At 46.9% G+C, this 12,776-nt stretch overlaps 1 protein-coding gene across 1 annotated transcript in view; it reads right to left on the reverse strand.

Annotated features, from left to right (window-relative positions):
* Positions 1-12,242, reverse strand: part of LOC129861427 (plexin-A2-like) — a 108,595-nt gene extending 96,353 nt beyond the window's left edge. Inside the window, exons 1-2 of the mRNA XM_055932813.1 lie at positions 12,125-12,242; positions 8,719-8,872 (exon numbers count right to left, since the gene is read on the reverse strand). Coding sequence (XP_055788788.1) covers positions 8,719-8,872; positions 12,125-12,242 — 272 coding nt within the window. The remainder of the gene's footprint in view (positions 1-8,718; positions 8,873-12,124) is intronic.
* Positions 12,243-12,776: the final 534 nt, after the last annotated feature.

Here is a 12,776-nt window from a genome sequence, read left to right on the forward strand (position 1 = left end):
GTTCTAATGACAGATAAATGCTAGCTGCTATAGCTGTCTTTGTCTCTGTCTCCAGCTCTATGGAAGATGAAACTAATGACATTAGCCATGGGTATCAGTCAGTCATATCAGCCATAGAGGAGAGAGGGAGAGATGGGATCCTAATGTGCAGTGATTTGTTATATGTGTCTGGGCTTGTGTTCTTTGTGTCAGGGACAGGGCCATGTTCTTGTGGTCCCCTTGCCTCTCCGCCCCCGTGGCGTGCGCAGCCGTCGCTCCGTGTTAGTGTGCCAGTCAATCACATTCTGGGGACTGTCGCTCATCAAGATGCCGTGGATGATTTCCAATGCAGGGATGTGCAGAGATTTGCACCTCCCCGGAGAGAGGCCCCACTGACACACACACACACACACACACACACTCCCCACTGACAGAGAACGCTTCAACTGTCACACGGGCCGCTGTCCTGATCTGCAGTGACACATCTGCACCCTGCATTCCACACACCGGCCTGACAACACTGTACATGGACAGACCCTGGGCATATGTACATGCACCCTGCTTTGGGTATACACCCTGCCTACATCTACATACCCGCTGTGTGGATACTGTAGACAATATGACAGGCACTTACATATTTATAGGTACAGTACTGGATGTATGTACAGTGAGCTCCAAAAGTATTAGGAAAGTGACACATTTGTTGATATTTTGGCGCTGTACTGCAGCACTTGGGATTTGAAATAGTATAATTACTATGAGGTTGAAGTGCAGACTGTCAGCTTTAATTTGAGGTTATTTTAATCCATATCGAGGGAACCGAAAAGTATTCAGACAAATTCACTTATATGTCTGTTCAAGTAGTCAAAGTTTAGTATTTGGTCCCATACGCAATGATTATATCAAGCTTGTACGTGTCTCTACATATTTGTTGAATGCGTTTGCTGTTTGTTTTGGTTGTGTTTCAGATTGTTCTGTGCCCAATTGAAATGAATGGTAAATAATATATAGTGTCACGATCGTGTGGTGGATTGACGGACCAAAACGCAGTTTTAGGAAAATAAGCCATCTTCTTTTATTTTTAAAAATGACGAAAAATAAACACGAAACACTTAATACAAACTAACAAAAACAACAAACGATCGTGAAGCTAATAAACGATGTGCACACACTGGCTACAAACGTTCTACATAGACAATTACCCACAACCAATGAGAGCCTATGGCTACCCTAAATAAGGCTCCCAATCAGAGACAACCGAAATCAGCTGTCTCTAATTGGGAACTCATTCAGGTAACCATAGACTCTCCTAGACAACTAAACATACATAGACAACGCTAGACACCTGAACTCCACACAAACCCATATACTACACAACAACCCCTTTACCATAAAAAACACCCAAAACCAACAAAACACAAACATTCCCCATGTCACACCCTGACCTAACTAAAATAATAAAGAAAACAAAGAATACTAAGGCCAGGGCGTGACATAACCCCCCCCTTAAGGTGCGAACTCCGGGCGCACCATTACACAGTCTAGGGGAGGGTCTGGGTGGGCTTCCATCCATGGTGGCGGCTCCGGCTCTGGTCGTGGTCCCCACGTCACCACAGTCCCTAACCGCCTCCTTAGCTTCCTCCAGATGACCCCCCTCCACATTAACCACACTGCATTAAGGGGCAGTTCCGGACTAAGGGGCAGTACCAGGGTAAGGGGCAGCACCAGGGTAAGGGGCAGCACCAGGGTAAGGGGCAGCACCAGGGTAAGGGGCAGCACCAGGGTAAGGGGCAGCTCCGGACTGAGGAATGGCAGCTCCGGACTGAGGAATGGCAGCTCCGGACTGAGGAATGGCAGCTCCGGACTGAGGAATGGCAGCTCCGGACTGAGGAATGGCAGCTCCGGACTGAGGAATGGCAGCTCCGGACTGAGGAATGGCAGCTCCGGACTGAGGAATGGCAGCTCCGGACTGAGGAATGGCAGCTCCGGACTGAGGAATGGCAGCTCCGGACTGAGGAATGGCAGCTCCGGACTGAGGAATGGCAGCTCCGGACTGAGGAATGGCAGCTCCGGACTGAGGAATGGCAGCTCCGGACTGAGGGACTGCAGCTCCGGACTGAGGGACTGCAGCTCCGGACTGAGGGACGGCCCATGGCTAGCTGACGGATCTGGCTGCTCATGGCTGGCTGACGGATCTGGCTGCTCATGGCTAGCTGACGGATCTGGCTGCTCATGGCTGGCTGACGGATCTGGCTGCTCATGGCTGGCTGACGGATCTGGCTGCTCATGGCTGGCTGACGGATCTGGCTGCTCATGGCTGGCTGACGGATCTGGCTGCTCATGGCTGGCTGACGGATCTGGCTGCTCATGGCTGGCTGACGGATCTGGCTGCTCATGGCTAGCTGACGGATCTGGCTGCTCATGGCTAGCTGACGGATCTGGCTGCTCATGGCTAGCTGACGGATCTGGCTGCTCATGGCTGGCTGACGGATCTGGCTGCTCATGGCTGGCTGACGGATCTGGCTGCTCATGGCTGGCTGACGGATCTGGCTGCTCATGGCTGGCTGACGGATCTGGCTGCTCATGGCTGGCTGACGGATCTGGCTGCTCATGGCTAGCTGACGGATCTGGCTGCTCATGTCTGGTTGGCGGCTCTGGCAGATCCTGTCTGGTTGGCGGCTCTGGCAGATCCTGTCTGGTTGGCGGCTCTGGCAGATCCTGTCTGGTTGGCGGCTCTGGCAGATCCTGTCTGGTTGGCGGCTCTGGCAGATCCTGTCTGGTTGGCGGCTCTGGCAGATCCTGTCTGGTTGGCGGCTCTGGCAGATCCTGTCTGGTTGGCGGCTCTGGCAGATCCTGTCTGGTTGGCGGCTCTGGCAGATCCTGTCTGGTTGGCGGCTCTGGCAGATCCTGTCTGGTTGGCGGCTCTGGCAGATCCTGTCTGGTTGGCGGCTCTGGCAGATCCTGTCTGGTTGGCGGCTCTGGCAGATCCTGTCTGACGGACGGCTCTAGCGGCTCCTGTCTGGCTGGCGGCTCTAGCGGCTCCTGTCTGGCTGGCGGCTCTAGCGGCTCCTGTCTGGCGGACGGCTCAGTAGGCTCATGGCAGACGGGCGGCTTTGCAGGCTCATGGCAGACGGGCGGCTTTGCAGGCTCATTGCAGACGGATGGCTCAGATGGCGCTGGGGAGACGGATGGCTCAGATGGCGCTGGGGAGACGGATGGCTCAGATGGCGCTGGGGAGACGGATGGCTCAGATGGCGCTTGGCAGACGGGCAGTTCAGTCATCGCTGTGCAGACGGCAGACTCCTGCCGGCTGAGGCGCACTGTAGGCCTGGTGCGTGGTGCCGGGACTGGTGGCACCGGGCTGGGGACACGCATCTCAGGGCTAGTGCGGGGAGCAGCAACAGGACGCACAGGACTCTGGGGACACACAGGAGGCTTGGTGCGTGGTTTAGACACTGGTGGTAAAGGGCTGGAGACACGCACCATATAGCTAGTGCGTGGAGGAGGCACTGGTGGTACTGGGTTGGGGCGGGGAGGTGGCGCCGGAAATACCGGACCGTGCAGGCGTACTGGCTCCCTTGAACGCCGAGCCTGCCCAACCTTACCTGGTTGTATGCTCCCCGTCACCTGACCAGTGCGGGGAGGTGGAATAACCCGCACCGGCCTATGTAGGCGAACCGGGGACACCATGCGTAAGGCTGGTGCCATGTACGCCGGCCCGAGGAGACGCACTGGTGACCAGATGCGTTGGGCCGGCTTCATGACATACGGCTCAACGCTCAGTCTAGCCCGGCCGATACGTGGAGCTGAAATGTACCGAACCGGGCTATGCACGCGTACAGGAGACACCGTGCGCTCTACTGCGTAACACGGTGTCTGCCCGTACTCCCGCTCTCCACGGTAAGTACAGGGAGTAGGCGCAGGTTTCCTACCTGACTTCGCCACACTCCCTTTAAGGCCCCCCCCAAGAAATTTTTGGGTTGTACTCACGGGTCTCCAGCCTTGTCTCCGTGCTGCCTCCTCATATCGCCTCCTCTCGGCTTTAGCTGCCTCCAGCTCTTCACGAGGAAGGCGATATTCTCCCGGTTGAGCCCACGGCCCCTTACCATCCAGTATCTCCTCCCATGTCCATGAATCCTGTGTAGGTAGGTCCTGTTGCCGCTTTCCATGCCGCTTGGTCCTATGGTGGGTAATTCTGTCACGATCGTGTGGTGGATTGACGGACCAAAACGCAGCTTTAGGAAAATAAGCCATCTTCTTTTATTTTTAAAAATGACGAAAAATAAACACGAAACACTTAATACAAACTAACAAAAACAACAAACGATCGTGAAGCTAATAAACGATGTGCACACACTGGCTACAAACGTTCTACATAGACAATTACCCACAACCAATGAGAGCCTATGGCTACCCTAAATAAGGCTCCCAATCAGAGACAACCGAAATCAGCTGTCTCTAATTGGGAACTCATTCAGGTAACCATAGACTCTCCTAGACAACTAAACATACATAGACAACGCTAGACACCTGAACTCCACACAAACCCATATACTACACAACAACCCCTTTACCATAAAAAACACCCAAAACCAACAAAACACAAACATTCCCCATGTCACACCCTGACCTAACTAAAATAATAAAGAAAACAAAGAATACTAAGGCCAGGGCGTGACATATAGTGTAATTTCGCAGTCACTTTTATTGTAAATAAGAATAGAATACACTACATGACCAAAAGTATGAGAACACCTGCTCATCAAACATCTCATTCCAAAATCATAGTTAGTCATATGGAGTTGGTCCCCCTTTTGCTGCCACAACAGCCTCCACTCTTCTGGGAAGGATTTACACTAGATGTTGGAACACTTGCTTCCATTCAGCCACGTTGCTTCCAGAGGCAGTTTGGAACATGGCAGTGTGTGTTGCAACTGAGGACAGGCGATTTTTATGCACTACGTGCCTCAGCACTCGGCGGTTCCATTTTGGCTTAAGTAACCTTCATTCTTATATAAGCATACCAAGAGTAACATACTGTATCATGCTAATTTGAGTGTCACAGATTTAAGTTTACTATGTTACGTCTTTGAGGCCAAGCTGAACATACACATGTTTCTGTAGTGGGACTAAGTCAAATAAATGCCATTGTAATATCTGTTAAAGGTCCAATGCAGTTGTTTTTATCTCAATGTTAAATCCTTTTTTGGGTAACAATTAAAGGGATAGTTCACACAAATTATTAAACAACAGATTGGTTTCTTTACCCTGTAAGCAGTCTATAGACAAGGTATGAAAGCAATCCATTCTTCAGTTTAGTTTCCCTGGCACTGTTTCCATATGGTAACGTTTTTGCATTTGTGGCACAAATCCCATTCAAGTCACTGGACTTTACTTATTTTTTTCGGGCATCATATCCAAATAATCGGACGTATCTAAAATTGATTGTGAAACTCAACAAGGTCACTTATAGATGTTTTGAACATTATCTGTGAAAAATGATAATATGCCAATGCGATTTGTGCCGTTAGCATGTGGAAAGAATGCCAGGGAAACTAAATTAAAGCATGGATTGCTGTCATATCTTGTTCATAGACTGCTTACAGGGTAAAGACACCATTTTTAAATTTGGGTGAATTATCCCTTTAGGTACCTTACTGTGATTGTTTTTAATTAAAATTGTCAAAAATAAACAAAAAAAGCTTCTTAGCAAAGAGCAATTTCTCAAGCAAGAATTTGGCTAGGAATGTCTGGGAGTGGTCTGAGTATTTGTATTTGTTAATCCAATTTTAAAAACATTACAATACATTCACAGATTTCACAAGACACTTGTCACGTTCCTGACCTATTTCTGTTAGTTTGTTATGTGTGTTAGTTGGTCAGGACGTGAGGTTGGGTGGGCATTCTATGTTTTCTGTTTCTGTGTTGGTTTTTGGGTTGCCTGGTATGGCTCTTAATTAGAGGCAGGTGTTTGGCGTTCCTCTAATTAAGAGTCATATTTAGGTAGGCGTTGTCACAGTGTTCGTTGTGGGTGATTATCTTCCGTGTCTGTACACCATGCGGGACTGTTTACGGTTTGTTCGGTTTGTGTAGCCTATGTTCCTATTCGTGCGTTTTTCTTGTTTTATGTAAGTACGTCGTCTAGGTCTGTCTACACTGTTTGTTGTTTTTGTTAGTTTAATCAAGTTCGTGTTTCGTTAATAAAATATGTCTTTTCACTACGCTGCGCCTTGGTTCCCTCAATACTCCTCCTCTTCAGATGAAGAGGAGGAGGACTGCCGTTACAACACTATGTGCCCTCAGGCCCCTACTCCACCACTACCACATGTCTACAGTATTAAATCCATCTGTGTGTATAGTGCATATGTTACCATGTGTGTGTATGCATGTGTCTGTGCCTACGTTTGTGTTGCTTCACAGTCCCCGCTGTTCCAAGGGTTTTTTAAATCTGTTTTTTAAATCTATTTTTACTGCTTGCATCAGTTACTTGATGTGGAATAGAGTTCCATGTAGTCATGGTTCTATGTAGTACTGTGTGCCTCTCATAGTCTGTTCTGGACTTGGGGACTGCGAAGAGACCTCTTGTGGCATGTCTTGTGGGGTATGCATGGGTGTCCGAGCTGTGTGCCAGTAGTTCAAACAGACAGCTCGGTGCATTCAACATGTCAATACCTCTCACACATACAAGTAGTGATGAAGTCAAACTCTCCTCCACTTTGAGCCAGGAGAGATTGACATGTATATTATTAATATTAGCTCTCTGTGTACATCCAAGGGCCAGCCGTGCTGCCCTGTTCTGAGCCAATTGCAATTTTTCTGACCACACGACTGAACAGAAGTCAAGGTGCAACTAAACTAGAGCCTGTAGGACCTACCTTGTTGTTGTTAAGAAGGCAGAGCAGCGCTTTGTTATGGACATACCTCTCCCCATCTTAGCTACTATTGTATCATTATGTTTTGACCATCACAGTTTCAAATCCAGGGTTACTCCAAGCAGTCATCTCAACTTGCTCAATTTCCACATTATTTATTACAAGATTTAGTTGAGGTTTCGGGTTTAGTGAATGTTATGTCCCAAATACAATGCTTTTAGTTTTAGAAATATTTAGGGCTAACTTATTCCTTGCCACCCATTCTGAAACTAACTGCAACTCTTGGTATACCATTTAAAAAATCAAGGGGCCTAAACAGCTACCCTGGGGAATTCCTGATTCTACCTGGATTATGTTTGAGAGGCTTCCATTAAAGAATCTCCTCTGTGTTCTGTTAGACAAGTAAATCTTTATCCACATTATAGCAGGGGGTATCAGGGGGTATAAGGCCATAACATCAGGAATCAAGGTAAGACCCAGATGCAGACTGTCGAAGTAACACTGTTTATTGTAGCAACAGGGGCAGGCAGGCAGGGGGGGTTCGAAAATCCAGGGGAAGGCAAAGGTATAGGACGGCAGGCGGACTCAGAGTCAGGGACAGGCAGGGTTCAGTAATCCAGAGGTGGAGCAAAGATACAGGGCGGCAGGCAGGCTCAGGGTCAGGCAGAGAGGTCAGGCGGGTGGGTATAGGGTCAGGACAGGCAAAGGTCAAAACCGGGAGGACTACCAAAGAGAGGCTGCGAGGCTATTTTTAGCAGGTGTCTGGGTTGCTTGATCGTTTTTAATGCTTTACTGGGAAGCTTATCAGAAGTAGACTTACTCACGTTATTTATATTGAAGCTGATATTGCAGGGTGAGCTGCACAACGTGGTCTTCCTACTAGGGCACACAGCCTCAGTGCTAATAGTGTAACTCTGGTTCATAGGCTCATGATTACTGCATACACTAGCTGTAGGATAAACAGAAGTATTCGGTGCAATTAGGGGCACATAAATTAAGTTACTTATATTGTGTTTGCCAATACCCCTAGGATCATGTACATTTGATGCAGCATTATGATGACTCATTGTCACAATGGTAGGGATTAACTGAGGTGGTCTTGGATCACAGTCATTGTTTCAACGCAGTCTTGAAATGCGTGGACAGAGTCCAAGAGCCAAGATGATTTGGATGGACTCTGTCATTCCTGTAGAGTATCTTTTGTTTTCAGAAGGTGTCAAAGGTATCTATAAAAGTGACTCCAGCAGAGTTACAGTAGTCTTTTAGCAAGATGTGTAATCTTTCATACCCACGGCCCAACGATGGTACTGGACCTGCAATGATTGGCTGTTTTTTGGAGTCTTTTAGTGATAAAATCAGTTCTTCAAAATCCATTTTCAAATGTTCCGAGCTGGCCCTCCTGATGTTGTTTGACCCCACATGGACTATGACAGTGTCAGCTCCCGGCATCTGTGGTAGAACAGTCGGAAGCAGCCTTGTTATGTTGTGTACTCGTGCTCCTGGGTAGCACAGGGTTTTTGCCTTGGGGACAGAAATGTTTCTCACCATAGAGCTGCCTATGATGACAGCTGGCGATGTTGAATGGGCCGGAGTCTCAGGCAGCCTCACGGTCTGATTAGGGTGGGAGCTCCGAGGATCTGAACCCGAGGTAGAAGCCACCGGAGAGGGAGACAGAACCGAGGACGAAGACGCAGGTACCTCCAAATCCGATCTTGAATGGGAAGCCCCCAAGGAAGAAGGTGCCAGAACCTCTAGATCCAGGGAGGAAAAGCTGTTTCTGGTCTGTGTCAGATCCGGGCTCAACATCTCCATGGAGTCCCCCGTTGCCAGAGGATACTTTCTTCAACTTCTACGGCAAGTGACGTACCTCCATGGCTGGTTGGTTGGGTCGAGATCAGCTCCATTCTCCAGGGAAGGGGGAGACCCTTTGGGGGATGGAACCCTGCCGAGCACCAGCCAGTCGGCTGTGGAGAGTCGACACGGCGGCGAAACTTCCACCAGACCAGAGCGGCGTCCGACTACTGGGGTGGAAGAAAAATAAAAAGAAGGCAGGCGTGGGTTCCCTTCCCTTGTGTAGGTTTGCTACCTGCTTGCTAAGAGTAGCCACTTCGTCCTGTAGTCCTCCGCAAGCAAGCAGTTGCTACACTGAAAGTCAGCGCGGTCCACCTTGTCCCGGAACAAAGCAAATTAAACACAGCTCCTGCAGTGCTGGAAACGTTCAATAGCGGCCTCCATTTGAGGCCGCCGAGCCAGCTAGGCTAGCTGGGCTTTTGTGTCTCTCCCCCTATGCGGAATCTGGCAGGATCCCAGGACAGACAGCAGCGCTCACAGCAATTTAGCCCAACAGAGCCATAGGATCCAAAATAAAATAAAAGTATATAAAAACAGTGTCAGATTTAATTAAAAGCTATTACACTAAGGAACTAAATTGTTACCAACAATTGATTTGATATTGAGATAAAAACATCTGCATTGAGCCTTTAATTATTTTATTTTTAGACTTAGTAGTAGGTGTGCTTTAAAAAAATCTGTTTGCAGTCCAGTACAGTTTGAACTACAGCTCACCATGAAAAAAATTCAAGTTTCAGATTGAAAGAACGACCTTGAGGCATTTTGTTGCCCTGCCTTTTCTGTCTCATTTTCTTTAGTTGAACCCTGTCACATTTCCCCACATTCTCTCCCCTGCCGCCACCAGCCTTTTGGAACTTTGTCAAGTCTCTTGACCTGTAACAGAATGAAAAGGCAAAAAGCAGCTACTGCAGCAGCACTCAATAAAAGTTAGTGGAGAGGGGAGAGGGGAGAGAGAGAGAGAGAGAGAGAGAGAGAGAGAGAGGGGAGAGAGGGGAGAGAGGAGAGAGAGAGACAGAGAGGAGAGAGAGGGGAGAGAGAGAGAGAGGAGAGAGAGAGAGAGAGAGAGAGAGAGAGGGGAGAGAGGGGAGAGAGAGAGAGAGAGAGAGAGAGAGAGAGAGAGAGAGAGAGAGAGAGAGAGAGAGAGAGAGAGAGAGAGAGAGAGAGAGAGAGAGAGAGAGAGAGAGAGAGAGAGAGAGAGAGAGAGAGAGAGGAATTGCAGTGTCTGGGGCAGGAAAGGAGAGACGGAAGGAGGGAATGTTTTCCTTGTCACTGCAGCCCCATATTGTCCCTGGAAAATGTCAAAGTGCCCTTGGGAGGTGCAGCGGTGCTGCGAGGGCAGACTCATCTGTCTGTGCACATTTAACTGGATGCTCACTGGCCAGACCCTCAGGACAACCAAGAGGCAAGACTGGCAAGGCTTTTCCCTTTGTTTATCCACAATACACTAGCTCACCCCACTTTTCTGAACCTTATTCAAGTGACTGAAGAATTATAGAAAAGACCTGCAAAAATGTATTTACAGGTCAAACCCTATTGACTTTACTGTACATCACAACTGTTTCATGGAATGCATCCTTACCTGCACTCTTACAAGGTTAATTAAGTTTTTAATTTATATGTTTATGTTTATTTATATGTTTTAGTGCATATTAATTTGTCAATGAGATGTCCACATTTACTGATATGAAGAGTTTATTTCCAAAATGCAATATCCACAAATTTTACACCAGAAATAATTGCTTTTGAGTACCTTCATGGAAGTGTAAAATATTACTGTTCTCAGATTTCTAATTCAGAAATTTTAGGTGTGTATTAAAAAAAGATATATATAAAAAAAAGTACACTATATTTTCATTGTTTAGCTAGAATGGAATATTTGTATACTGCATATTTGACTGCGATTATGTGGTTGTTTCACCTAGGTAATCTATATATTCAAAAGTATGTGGACACCCATTAAAATGAGTGGATTCGGGTATTTCAGTCACACCCGTTGCTGACAGGTGTATAAAATCAATCACACATCAATGCAATCTCCATAGGCAGACATTGGCAGTAGAATGGTCTTACTGAAGAGCTTAATGACTTTCAACGTGGCACTGCCATAGTATGTCACCTTTCCAACAAGTCAGTTCATCAAATTTCTGCCCTGGTAGAGCTGCCCAGTCAACTGTAAGGGATGTTATTGTGAAGTGGAAACGTATAGGGCAGGCGCAACAACGGCTCAGCCGCGAAGTGGTAGGCCACACAAGCTCACAGAACGGGACCGCAGGGTGCTGAAGCTCAAAGCGCATAAAAATTCTCTGTCCTCGGTTGCAACACTCACTACCGAGTTCCAAACTGCCTCTGGAAGCCACATCAGCACAATAACTGTTCGTCGGGAGCTTCATGAAATAGGTTTCCATGGCCGAGCAGCAAAAGTCAACATCACCCACGACAGAGAATGTTTGATTGTCAAGGGTAATGATTCCATTATCTTGGCTTTAATGGATTTCGCCTTTGAGTTGTCTCGGTGAAATGTTGTTACTCTTTCAAATGACTGCTCGACTTGTTGACTGCTCGATCCACACAGCAGACATTGTGGGCTAGTTTAGGAATGCTGTGTTGTACGTATAGCGTAACATTTTACGTGGCATCATTACGTCATGTACCTATGTTATATAGGTATGCACATCAGATTTGACATCGGTTTTGCACATCGGGGCGTTAAACGAGACATCGGCTGATACCGATGTAGGCATTTTTGGCTAATATCGGCCAATTCCGATATGTTCACCGATATATCGTGCATCCCTAATTGCTACTGCTGTATTATAACATGAATGATCTAAGTGAGTCTCTGAAATGGCTAACATATGAATGTTATCTGATGTTAGCAAGTTATTGATTTCATAAACCTTATTTATAAGGCTTCATATATTAATATGGGCTATACAAGTAAGAATTCGCAAATTAGAATTTGTTCTTAACTGACTTGCCTAGTTAAATAACGATTAAATACAATGAAAAACATTTTGCCCTTTTCTTGTTATCGTCTCAGAGATAGACATAATATGGAAAAGAATAAACAACGTAAGAGAAATAAAACATACATTTTGCAGTCCATTAATCCGTTGGTGTGTTTAAGTGTGTTTGTGTGTGTGTTGTGAGGTTAAAGCTACAAACTCTCATCCCTTCCAGGCTTTTGGGAGGGAGGGTAGACAACAAGCCTGTCATATCGGATGAATGCAATGTCCCCATGCGCTTTGGCAGCTTTCATGGCCGGGATAAGTATTTTTTTCTTCTTGCGCACAGCTTCAGGATAGTCCTCATTGAGGAAGATGTACTTGAGGAAGATGTATGTTTCCCTCAAGTTCTTGGCTCTTTCCAGAACCGTTACCTTGTGCTTGAACCTCAGAACCTTGATGACTATCGGCCTGGGCCTGTCACCTGGGCCGGTGGTGGGATTTCCTGTCCTGTGGGCGGCTCCAACTCAATCTTCCTCTGTTCTATCTTCAGTTTGTCGGAGATCATTTCCCTCACTTTGTCTCCAGGTCTCATATGGAGATTCTGCAAATCCGTGTACAACAATGTTGTTGCACCTTGATTGTCCCTCGAGATAATCAGATTTCTCTGTTAATGTCCTCTCTTAAAAGTTATTCGCGATCTTTGTCCCGTCCACGGACAGTTGAGCTAACGTAGGCTAATGTGATTAGCATGAGGTTGTAAGTGTCGGGTTCACCTAGGGGTCATAAAAAGGGTTGTACCCAAATGTTTGGTGTATTAGAATAATGTATTATGCTTATGTTTTATTAATAGAAGGGGAGGGGTTAAAAGACCCAGTTATAGGGTTTTAGACTACTGATTAACAATAGATATATTAATTGTAGAAGTTTAGTATTGTTCTACATTTGTATTGCAGTTCTCTCTAGACAGAACTCTGCAGGGGAGTGAAGGAGATAAGACTAGGTAAACATTCCACAATGGGTCAACTTTGGGGGAAGGGGACATTTACTGCTAAGTGTTTAGCTAACAATAAAGGCCCTGTTTATACAGCTTTGTAGGCATGGTTTTGGTCCCAGGAGTAGAGGATGA

Source organism: Salvelinus fontinalis, chromosome 8 (assembly GCF_029448725.1).
Source record: "Salvelinus fontinalis isolate EN_2023a chromosome 8, ASM2944872v1, whole genome shotgun sequence".
Classification (NCBI taxonomy): domain Eukaryota; kingdom Metazoa; phylum Chordata; class Actinopteri; order Salmoniformes; family Salmonidae; genus Salvelinus; species Salvelinus fontinalis.